This window comes from Mangifera indica, chromosome 8 (genome assembly GCF_011075055.1).
Source record: "Mangifera indica cultivar Alphonso chromosome 8, CATAS_Mindica_2.1, whole genome shotgun sequence".
NCBI classification, from domain to species: Eukaryota; Viridiplantae; Streptophyta; class Magnoliopsida; order Sapindales; family Anacardiaceae; genus Mangifera; species Mangifera indica.
Genome location: NC_058144.1, coordinates 9,026,012 through 9,037,758, shown reverse-complemented (window position 1 = coordinate 9,037,758; position 11,747 = coordinate 9,026,012). Strand labels below are relative to the sequence as shown.

The 11,747-nt window shown below is 35.6% G+C and overlaps 2 protein-coding genes across 6 annotated transcripts; both read right to left on the bottom strand.

Annotated features, from left to right (window-relative positions):
* Window positions 1-458: 458 nt before the first annotated feature.
* LOC123223686 (sulfite oxidase-like) lies at window positions 459-8,526 on the bottom strand. Of its 5 annotated transcripts, none has more exons than XM_044646999.1 (13): window positions 8,361-8,526; window positions 8,128-8,243; window positions 7,987-8,049; window positions 7,823-7,859; window positions 7,635-7,716; window positions 6,953-7,071; window positions 6,767-6,862; window positions 3,137-3,247; window positions 2,962-3,063; window positions 2,552-2,599; window positions 1,931-2,146; window positions 1,673-1,808; window positions 459-660 (listed from the first exon to the last, which is right to left on the bottom strand). In XM_044646999.1, the coding sequence occupies exons 1-12, from the start codon at window positions 8,433-8,435 to the stop codon at window positions 1,692-1,694; spliced, it is 1,182 nt and encodes a 393-aa protein (XP_044502934.1). In that variant the 5' UTR covers window positions 8,436-8,526; the 3' UTR covers window positions 459-660; window positions 1,673-1,691. The 5 variants fall into 5 exon arrangements, with proteins under 5 accessions (XP_044502934.1, XP_044502936.1, XP_044502935.1 ...); XM_044647001.1 differs by having other exon boundaries at window positions 459-627; XM_044647000.1 differs by lacking the exon at window positions 459-660 and adding an exon at window positions 1,286-1,474.
* Window positions 8,527-8,875: 349 nt separating this feature from the next.
* LOC123224520 (triacylglycerol lipase 2-like) lies at window positions 8,876-10,950 on the bottom strand. The gene is made up of 8 exons (XM_044648209.1): window positions 10,734-10,950; window positions 10,543-10,656; window positions 10,317-10,457; window positions 10,000-10,110; window positions 9,723-9,907; window positions 9,537-9,619; window positions 9,353-9,448; window positions 8,876-9,265 (listed from the first exon to the last, which is right to left on the bottom strand). Exons 1-8 carry the CDS (start codon window positions 10,914-10,916, stop codon window positions 8,946-8,948), a joined length of 1,233 nt encoding a protein of 410 aa, XP_044504144.1. The 5' UTR covers window positions 10,917-10,950; the 3' UTR covers window positions 8,876-8,945.
* Window positions 10,951-11,747: the final 797 nt, after the last annotated feature.

The following is an 11,747-nucleotide window of genomic DNA, read 5'->3' as shown; positions in this document are numbered from 1 at the left end:
ACATGTAAAAAATAACAAAAAAATATGAAAAAAATAAATTGTACACATAATTATTTATTAAAAAATTATGTAAAATATAATTATATTTATATATTTAAAAAAATATATAGTTTACGATTTGATTCGGTTTAAAAATCACCCCAACTACAACCCAACTTGAAAAATACCGTTTGAAAATTTTCTAATCCAAACCAAACTATTTTATAAATCAAACCATAATTTTAAACAATTCAATTCAATTTTAGGTTTGAAACAAATTATACACACCCCTAGATTACTATAATAAAAAGGAGTTACACCAAAAGAATAAGAGAATAATTTGTCTAAAAATAGAGCAAGAAGAAGAAGATTATTGCCATTTGATATTAGTAGGAGTCCTACTGTGTCATTATCGTTTGTGTGTGTGTGTCAATGTGTCCTTTCACATGTATTAAAATTATGCAATGGTGGTTAAGAGATGCCAACAAACAAGGTATTAGATTGAAAAAAAAATCCAGAAGGTTTCAGGTTTAATAGCGGTGGAAAATTACCTGAGAAAGAAAGGGTCTGATTTGTTTAAACTTTAAACATCTTAGATTGAAAGCAATATATTGCCACAGCCGATCCAGCTCCTGTTTTTCTCAGCACCTTGTAAAAAGAACAATAAATTCCCCTTGAAGCCTTTGCAAAGGGAACATTTGGGCAATAATTATGTCAGCAAACAAACTTAAAGGTTTCATTCAAGTATGTGCTTTCTTTGTTTCATAAACCTTAATTTTAATTTCAATGTTTTAAAAGTATGTCCATGTGAACAAAAACAAATGTCTCTTTGTCCACTTACATCCATAAATAAACAATACTTTAAAATCTAATTGAACTAGTTTAATTAATAACATTACATAGTTTTAAATGGGATATCAAATCAATGAAGATTATTATTTATCACATGAATATCTGCATCTAGTAAATCAAACAAAAAAAAAAAAAACTACACCAACAGTCACTAAACCAAAATGAAAGGGAAATTTACAGGTATGACAAATAATACAATAATATTATTTTACTTTAAATTCTTTAATACACTCAATATTGTGGTCAAACAATAAAATAAGGAAAGTAAAGGGGTTTACTATTGACAGTTAATTACTTTCAATATAAACATATAGAGATAGTTTGTTTGTGTGTGTGTGTTCATACAAATTTTCCAGTGCCAAAAATTTCACCAAATGTATACCATCAAATAGCACCACAACTTAGATAATGCAATGACATGATTGACGCCATTGATACTCCATGCAACTATAACTTGAGCCAAGCTTTCGTCTTTGATTCAATAATAAAGTTAAATAATTTTGACAATACAAAGTTCTGAAAGGAAATCATGTAGCACATTTCTAAAAGAAATGTCATTCAATTGTTTTCCTTTGTCAGACACCGTCCTTGGCCCAGAAATCACATCATGCAATAATTCATTTTATGGCTCCACTTACTGCAACTGTCATGTCAAACGCCAGAAAAAATATAAACCATGCAACAATGGGAGATTGATGATTAATGCAATAGGGCCACATAGAAAAATATTCAAACACCACAGTAAATATCATCATCAACCTGAAACACATCACATTTTTACATAGCACATCAAAACAGTCTGGCCACTTGCTACGGGAATTCAACAAAACCATTCAATTACCTGAATGAAAATAGCTCATTTACATATTTGAATGTCCAATTTGAACATGTACCCGATGCCATGAAGTGTTAAGCACGCCCCTCAAGTTCCATATGGTTTCAACATTTTCAGGCTGGACATTTGCTGCTGAATCCACCTGCCCAATGGTGAAAAGAAGTCATAGTTAAATACAAATACGTGTATATATATGTCAAGCTTCCTTATGTATTAACATTATAAATGTTGTGTAATTTTGCTATGAACAGAAAGACAACATACCGCTTTAGCAATAATTTGAGCATTATGTGAAACATCAACTATGACTTCAAAAAGCACCCATGCCCACTTGTCACAGTTCATATCATCTGCAATGTATGGAATACCAGTTTGTTGATATCTGGAGGCTTCAAGCCAATTTTTGCCTCCATCAACAGATACATCTACTCTCTCAATTCCACGACCACCTCCTGATACTGCATATCCAGTAATTTTAATCTGCAAGTTGTATAATAGCAGAAGATTTATCAGTTAACAATACGATATATACAGACCTTAGTCCAACTTTTTGTCAAAGAGAAAGTTTACTTGTTCTCTTGCCGAGAAATGGGATTGGAGTTTGACACAACACAAAAAAGTAATGCATTGAATAAGTATCATATGCTGTAAGAGTCATTTACTTTTTTTTTTTTTTAAGCATTCTGAAAAGATATTGCTTAAATTTCAGAAAATCAAACTTAGAAATGAATATCTAAAGTATATTTTCCAAACAATTGATAAAACTAATACTATTGCACAAAAAAAGAAAAAAAGACGGTAAACTATCAAACTACAGGTGAATGTCACACTGAATGGTTGATAGGTGCAAACTAATGATAGACTCCAAAGTGAAAGAGAACTAACCTTTCCAGGCTTAATCACATCCACATCCTCCAGAGAGCAAATTGCACACTGTCAACCACCAAATTGCATGTATTTGTCAGGTAATACTAGCACCACACTTATATTGATGTTTCTCAGTGAAAAATACCTAATGCACATACCAGTCAATCGACTATTCTTACCATTCTCTTCAGCAATAAGCTATATATCATAGTAAACTGAAAAACAAACTTGATTCATAATCTAATTGATGATTCAAGAATGAATATTTTCTCTTCGGCATAAGCTTTAGAAGATATAAGATGGAACTGGTCTGTGATAGAACATAACAAAATTTATCAAAGAAAAATAGCAAAAGTCTGCCATAGCTGTGGATAAATGTCACCACATATAAGAGCAGGGAATACTACTTTAAACAGACAAGCAAATACCTGAACAGGGAAATCTATAAGTGGCCTCCTGCTATCCCAATTGATATTGTCCCAATCCACAGATGGAGGAAACATTTTGTAGTCCTTTTGCATGAAGAAGCCCTGTAAAATAGCAATTTAACTCATCAGACAAACATAGATGCATATATTTGATACACAGTTAAACAATACCAACCTGGCATTCTTCTGCAATGATGTTAATGGCATCCAACCATTTGACAGAACGGGCACCTATTACACCCGGCACAACTACTCTCAGAGGATAACCATGATCCCTATTAAGAGGCTTAGTCATTGTAAAAAGATGGTAAAATTAATATCAGTACCATGCAACATAGCTTTTTAACAAATTACACATTATATTTGGAGCAAGCCTTCTTTTAAATCGATTTGGCAATGCCAAGTCATTAAGCACAAAGGCATAGAATGGCATTTAAATCAGCAGGGAAAGAATTGTCTTCATTATTCTGTGATAGGACACAGGCTGAAAAAGGTAAAAATGAGAAGCCAAGGAATGAAGAGTCAGGAGAGGAAAACAAAGAGCTAGAAGAAGAAACCGAAGAACCAATTAATAAATATTTTGTTATGAAAATCTGTATAAATTAAGCAGTGATGCTTAGCCTCTCACAAGCAAAAAAATTTATATTTCCAATTGTTCTTTCGTTATAGTGGAGAGCATTGGTCTCTTAAAATAGCTAGGAGTGAGTGTTTGTTTTTCTTGAGCTTTTTCCAGAATTGTAATACCTTGGAGTGAATGATTATTAAAGAATGAAAGAGGCATCTTCTTCTGATTATTCAGTTCTGTCTCATATTTTCTATAATTACATCGTCTCTGTTTTAGTTTATTAACGCTGTAACCAACCATAGTCACAGAGGTAAATAGCGGTAACTACTGTTTCGCCAAAAAAATCAAGCCAGGTTCCAACTAAAGTGGTATCAGAGCAAACGAATCTAGGTAATGGTTTCAACAAGGATGGAGGGAAGAATAGACAACCTGGAACAAGGATACCGAACTTCGATCAACAGAGTTTCCACCATGGACGCATGAATAGATGAACTATCATTGAAGCTCACTAAAACGGATGGTCGATTCAATGCCATCGACAGATACATGTATGAAATCCACCAGTATATGGCGAAAGAGACCAAATGGAAAGAAATTGAATCAAAAGAAAACTCACCATCTATCGCAAACGAGTGACCAACTCCTCACCATAAGGCAGGAATGTCAAACAAAGAGTCTTCCCAAAATCGACCAATGGCTCATTTTAATTCAATAGAAACAGTTCGACGGAGGGAGCAAAATTTATGTCTGCTGGAGCTTCCCCTGTTCGAAGATCCACACGGATGGTTGGCCAAAGTGGAAAGATACTTCATGATTAATGGACTCAGTGAGATGGAGAGATCATTGGTGGTGCTTTTGTGCTTCGAAGGAGCTGCTCTCAATTGGCTCCAATTAAGAGAAACCTGATGGCCATTCTGAGACTGGAGAGAATTTAAAGAGGAATTGCTCCTCCATTTTGGGTCATCACAGCTCCAATTGCCACAGGAGGAACTCATCTCACTCTGACAGACTATAACCGTGATTGAGTGCCGTGAGCAGTTTGAACAATTGGCAGCATTGATTCTAACGATGACAGACGAGTGGTTGAGTGGCATATTCATAGCAGGACTCAAAGAAGACATCCAAGCAGAGTTGTGTCTATTTGGAGCAAGGGCACTGGAGAATATAATGCATTTGGCGCTATGCATTGAAGCCAGAAACTGGGCTCTCACTGGGTCAGATCCAATCACAAATCCAACTGAAATGAGCACTGGATCCCATAGCCCAAACACAGCTTCCAGTTACCAGCGAGCCGCACTATATATCACCACAGCCTATTAACCCAAATTTAAACACAACCCAACTACACCCAAACTTTTAAAACCCAAACCAACCAACCCACTTACAAACATAATTTCAGTCCACAGAATGCCAACACAATACACAATTCAGCCAAACCAATCCATGACCCCATCTCCACTAAACAAGCCACACAAACCCAGCCCAACCATTTTACCACCACTTTAAACCATAACCCAGCCCAAAACCAACCCACTTATACTACTGATTTTAATAACCCAATCACTATTTCATCACCTTCTTCCTCCAACTCCAGCCAACATGTTTCCGCCTTCATCAACCAAACCAAGCAACCATCTGGTTGACTACTAAATTTGACTTAAGTCTCTTCCAAACCTTACCCCAATGACAACTATGCCACTCCCAACCGTCAAACGAGTCCGATGAATGGGTCCAGGCGTCTCTTTTAGAAAGAGTTTCAGTCAAAGATCACCCAGAGCCTATGTTTTCTGTGTGATGAAAGGTATACTCCCAATCATCAAAGTTGATTTAAACAGCTACGTGTGGTGCTCTGTGAGGAACAGGATGATGTGGAGGAAGACAAGAACGAGGACGGAGAAGATGTTCAAGTTGGGGACAACAGAGTCATGGAGTTGTCACAAAATTCTGTTGTTGCACTCAATAAACCAAAGATATTGAAAATTAAAGGTAGTATCCACGAAGAGTCAGTTACAGTGTTGATAGATTGCGGAGCAACGCAGTTTTATTTCTTTGACGGTGGTAAATAAGTTAAATCTACCAATCAACCGAAAGTATTTTTCAGGTGACTTTAGGAGATGGACAATGTGTTAAGGGAGTCGGAGTTTGTTAAAGTGTCCTATTGAAATTACAAGATATTGAGGTGGCTTAGGAATTATTCGCTGTTCAATTGGGCAATGTTGATGCAATTCTTGGAGTCGATTGGTTGTCAACATTGGGTGAAATCTGTAGCAACTGGAAATCACAAAGCATGTGTTTCGATTGGCAAGGTCAAGTGGTAAAACTCATAGGGGATCCAACATTGATGAATATAGAAACTTCTTTCAAGGGCATGTGGAAATCAAATGAAAATGGGGATGATGGATTCTAGTTGGAGTTTTTGGGGATGGAAGGGTTGAAAATACAAGAACAGTCCGTGGTGCAGCCAACAGTAGTGGAAATATCGGCACAATTCCTTGAACCTCAACTTGAGGACAGGGTGAGACTGATTGGGAGGGGCAATGATAGGACACAGGTTGAAAAAGGTAAAAAGAGGAGCCAAGGAATGAAGAGTCAAGAGAGGAAAACAAAGAGCTAGAAGAAGAAACTGAAGAACCAATTAATAAATATTTTGTTATGAAAATTTGGATAAATTGAGCAGTGATGCTTAGCCTCTCACAAGCAAAAAAAATTATATTTCCAATTGTTCTTTTGTTACAATGGAGAGCACTAACCTCTTAAAATAGCCAGGAGTGAGTGTTTGTTTTCCTTAAGCTTTTTCCAGAATTGTAATATCTTGGAGTGAATGATTATTAAAGAACGAAAGCGGCATCTCCTTCTGATTATTCAGTTCTGTCTCATATTTTCTATTATTACATTGTCTTTGTTTTAGTTTATTAAGGTTGTAACCAACCATAGTCTCAGAGGTAAATAGCAGTAGCTACTGTTTCACCAAAAAAATAAAGCCAGGTTCCTATCATTCTGCAAGTGTGCAACATTGAAAATCCACAAACAGAAACTTTTTGAGGTTCCACAAAGCAGTGATCCCAAAAGGGCAAGGAAACAAAAATGAACTGGATGCAAGGCCCTAGTAGCACAAAAAGCTTGACTTTCCCCACAATAAGAAAATGAGGAAGCCTAACTCAAAAAATGTCTTCTTATAATTTTACCTAAACAAGCACAAAATGAACAAAGAAAAAACAAAGATATGGCAAGTTTACTCACCTCTCCATTCATCTCATATGCAAGCAAAACATCAGCATCAGGATTTGTGGCTTGGCTAAGTGCAATTGATGCCTTATATGGGCCCCCCTTCTCCTCCTACAAGTTGTAAACCTTATTAAGTAAACTTTACTACCAAACAACCAAAAAAAAAAAAATCAATGTAATCTTCAAAGGCCAAGGGTTTACCTTACACTTGTCAATGCTTACAAATTCAACATGTTTTCTGCCGGACTTGGTGACACTAGTATTCTTTGGAATCCCAACCAGTTCAAGAACATCGGCTAGTTTGGCACCACCCCAAATGGCTGAATGGAACTCAAAAAAAAATGAGGGATACATGTGTGCGTGTGTGTGTTCAAGGATTATTCAAGTAGAACAAGACATGCAAAAAGAAATTTTATAATCATCCTAATAGAATTAAAGTTTCAACTATCCATATTTCATATGCGGTAATACACAAAATGTATCTGCCTTTGTATATCTTTTATTATTTATTAGTTGAAAGCACAAATTAGGTGGAGTATAAATGTCAGCAATAGCTATTGTGTCCCCTCAGGTAAAGAAATTGCCAAACCTCAATCAGTCTTTAAACTAGTTAAGTGAGTATAAAATATTCTAGATATTGAAACATCATGGTTGTTTCCTCTTAAATATTTTTCCCCAATAATTGCTACTACCTAATTTCATATAATCAATCTTTGATTATTCGGAAGCCCAAATTACCCTCTACAGTTTATGTTTTAGCTTGGATGGCCCCTCATAATAAAATCAACACTAATAAAAAATTGATTACCTTTTTATTCATTGCCATTTATTTGTGAAAAAGAAAATATAAGTTAAGCATGGATGCACAATAGAAAAAACAGACCATTTCCTAAGGCAGAGACATCCCAGCCTACTCCCCTCACTGTTTTGGTTTTGCACATTGCTGTCCTTCTGTTGCCAGCACACTGTATATGTAGAATCCACACACGCCAAGAAACAAAAATTCAATTCAACATTGTCACACAAAATATGCAGGACTCTCTCTGTAACAAATAACCATACAATAAACACCTGCAAAGTGGCAGTGACATTGTATTTCGGAAGCTTCCTGTTATTTAAAAACAATGTCAAAATCCTCAAATACAAAAAACTTAATAAATGTTTCCAATTTTTTGCTTACCAAACAAAGAAGATTAAACCAATAACACTTCCAATACAAACAGCTTTTAACTTACCTAACATCTTCCATAAACAGGTCTTTAGAATTTTCAATCAGACCACGTATTGTAACACAATATCTGCGACACAAAAAGATAACCGCATAAGCATTAAAAAAATAGAAAAAAAAAAAAAAACAACAACAAGCATTTCAATACCTATCGATGTCATCAACCAATGGAATAGGACCATGATTTCTCTTGTAAAATAAATCAACGGGCGTCACATAAGATGAGATCAAGGCCGACCGCGGCGGCTCAGCATTGAACGGCTCCTGCGCCACCAAAACGAACCGGATCATTAACGAACATCGATAAAATAAGTAAAGAAAAACAAATTATAACAAACGCCCGAAGAATAGAGAAAAAAAAATGAAAATAAAAAGGTTTGCCTTAGAATTAATTTTAAGACAAGGATGACGAAGCGGCTCTCGACAGTAGTCGGAAGGAGCTGTGAGACCTGGCATTCTCAAACCTTATTTTGTTTTCAGCGGGAATGATTATTAACGAGAGAGAAGAGTGACAAAAACAAAATGGTAATGATGTCCCTGGTGTACCCCATCCAACCTCCGCCTCAGAATGAAGTTTCTGTAAATTGGGCTTTCATCGGGGAAAACAAGCTTGGTAGGCCCATATGCTAATTTGTAGATTGATTCCTTAGGGCACTCTATGGGCCTTGCCCATCCATTGATCCGTTAGGGTCGGTTATTCGGCTCAGTCCAATTATAAATGAAAGAATATTGCTCTTTGTATTTATATTTTATTTTTAATTCAAAATAATCTGAAATAAGAGTCCACACTTACCTATTTCTCTATAACTCTATAACTCCAACAGTTTTCTTCATATTTCTAGTTATCTTTTATATGTCATTCTAAATAAATTTGTAAATAGAGAAGTCAATTTCACAAAGAATTTCTAAAGATGATTTATTAAAAGAATAGTTATACATAAAAACTCAACCCTCTTCAGGGATCAACTACTTCTGACTTTTAAGAAAATCTACAACTTGATTATAAACAAGATCCTTGGCATTTACAGCTCTAATGAAATCCAAGTGTCCATAATCTTTCACAAACAGAGATTTTAGCTTATCTCCAATTCGAGACTTTAGAATATAAAGTAAATATTGAACATCTTCAACATCAGCAAGCGCATCATTGCCTCCATGGCATAGAAACAGAGGAAGGTCGCGTGGAAGGTTGGCCACATCATAAGTAGGTGGTGTGTATGCTCCATAACGCTGCAGATTGTACGCCAGAAGCCCATCAAACCTCGCAATCACCTTAGTTCGAATAACTGCAATTTTATTTTACCCCACAATTAAATATAGTTAGAGCTTTATTTTCTAAGCCAACGTTTAGGTTAGGAAGAACAGAGGCTTACTCTGAGCGAGGTGTATCAGATTTTTTGTTGATGTAGGTTGAGGCTCATTTTCCTCTTTGTAATTGAGCGCTGAAGCATTGAGACAGCAATTATTTCCTGCAATTGGTAAAAATTTAGTTAAAACAATAGTTCACAGAAAGCCAGTTTTTGCCAAATAACAGACAAGTAGAGCTCAAAATAATACCGCTGAGTAATGTTACTAAATCATAGCAGCTAAGCGCAGAAGCAGAGCAAATTGACCTGAGATAATCATTCACAGCTGGATCTCTGGTATGATCGGAGAACCAAACCATTAAAATTGTAAGCATTTTTATGTTAAGCAACTGGCTTGACAGAGTTTATAGCAATTTTAAGACTGATTCTTTCTTACCCTAATGGGTTGAACTCGGCCATTCCAATCAACTCAACGGCCTCCCCGAGATAAGTTTCAGCAGCAACGTTGAGAAGAATAGAATCGATGCTGCTCATGTAAGCAATGGGGCCTAACAAGACTGCTGATTTCACCTTGTCCACCGCTAAGCCTTGAGAGAAAGATACCAAGGCAGTAAGACACCCCTGTTAAAGTAGAACGGTGCACAGTATTTAGAAAATAAATATACTTCAATTCAACCCAGTATTTTAGTTGATGGTGGATTGGGTTGGCTCACCAGTGAATGTCCCACGTAATGAACTTTTTGGCTTGTTTGACTGTATATGAAATCAACAAATGCTGGTAGGTCACTTGCAGCCAGTTCATCCCATGACCAGTCCCAAAATTCCTGCCATTTAAAACTATTAATTAGAGAAGATGATCAACTTTTTTTTTTGGGCTCGGCGAACCCTGCCTGGTTAGCCGGGCCAGACTGGTAAACCCTAAGCAATTCAAAGTTTGGGTTAGCATGATATCGTAGGGTTTTGAATCTAACTTATTCACCTGGGTTAAGATAAGAAACATCTACATTACCAAGTAGATATAAAAAAATACCTTCGTATTGGGATTAAGAAATTTGTGGCGTCGGCTAAATCTGGTTCCTCTACTGTTAGCAATCCACACATCAAACCCGTTATCAGCTAAAATCAATGGCAGATTTTGTTGTGGTTGATTTGCAAGCCATGTCATTCCATCCTGAAACACACAGAAATCCAAAACTGAAACCTCTCTGACTCACAAGCTCCACCACCCCAAACCAAAACAATGTATGCAAACTTACCGTCATGAGCCCATGCTGTAACAGGACTGGCTGCTTCTTCTCACCATTGGCAATGGCAACTCGTCCTTCAGGAATTCTTTGCATATTCAGAATATAACCATCTTTGGTTGTCACCTGAAACCACATACACATATATATAAATAAGCTACTACTTGTAATACTAGTATTTTCAAACTATGAATAGCTCTTACATAAAACTCCTGGCACTGGTAGCCATGTTTAGCCACTGAATTTGCGCATGTGCCAATCTCTTGTTGTAGCGTACGTCGTTGGCTTTTAGGGTCAAGGCTAGTGGCGCCATTGCTTGGATGGGCATGGGGGTGTGCCACAAAAACAAGTAGAAAGTAGAATCTCAACAAGCCACGGAGATCCATAATAATTGATTCCCTGCGTTGGTGGTGAACTTGTAATTTGAGGATTAAACTTTGATTTATATAAAATAAAATAGATAGACATCTTTTCTGTTTTAGATAAACATCTGAACCATTAAATTTCAAATAGAAAACTAGACTATATTGAATTTAAATCAAAATTTATCTTATTAATTAAAAGATAATGATTAGAAATCCTGTATTATCAATTAATTATATGAAAAATTTGCCATTGTAATTAACTCATTTGCCGCCAATCTCCATTTTCGTCTGCCAATTTTTCATAGGCCAAACGACTATTTTCCATCCAAAGTATACTATTTTTTCAAATTTTCCTTCAAATACCCACCCACTTATAAACAATTAAAATTAATAGAACTCTAACTTTTTAAAATTTTATCTCTTTTTCCTCTCTTTAATTTTAAAAACTAAAAGTTTTCCTTCAACCTAAGTTTTAAAAAATGACAGTTTTCCCCTAAGGTTTAGTTTCCAGATCTTTGACATCAAATCCGGTGTCATTGTCGGCAATCTCTTCCCTAGGATTTACATAAAATTAAATAGATAGACATCTTTTCTATTTTAGATAAACATCTAAACTATTAAATTTCAAATAGATAAACTAGATTGTGTTGAATTTAAATCAAAATTTATCTTATTAATTAAAAGATAATGACTAGAAATCCTATATTATCAATTAATTATATTTAAAATTTGCCCTTGTAATTATCTCCATCTTCGTCTACCAATTTTTTATAGGCCAAACGACTATTTTTCATCTAAAATATGTTGTTTTTTCAATTTTTTTTTTTTTAATTTTTAAAATCTCAAATGCCC

Excerpts from the sequence above, each read along its gene's own strand:
- LOC123223686 (XM_044646999.1), bottom strand. The coding sequence starts at position 8,435 with ATGCCAGGTCTCACAGCTCCTTCCGACTACTGTCGAGAGCCGCTTCGT. Across the intron at positions 7,717-7,822 it reads ATGTCACTGCCACTTTGCAG|TGTGCTGGCAACAGAAGGAC; the intron begins GTGTTTATTGTA and ends CTACATATACAG. Across the intron at positions 2,600-2,961 it reads TTATAGATTTCCCTGTTCAG|TGTGCAATTTGCTCTCTGGA; the intron begins GTATTTGCTTGT and ends GGTGGTTGACAG.
- LOC123224520 (XM_044648209.1), bottom strand. The coding sequence starts at position 10,916 with ATGGATCTCCGTGGCTTGTTGAGATTCTACTTTCTACTTGTTTTTGTG. Across the intron at positions 10,111-10,316 it reads TTCTTAATCCCAATACGAAG|GAATTTTGGGACTGGTCATG; the intron begins GTATTTTTTTAT and ends TTTAAATGGCAG. Across the intron at positions 9,908-9,999 it reads ATTACGTGGGACATTCACTG|GGGTGTCTTACTGCCTTGGT; the intron begins GTGAGCCAACCC and ends CTACTTTAACAG.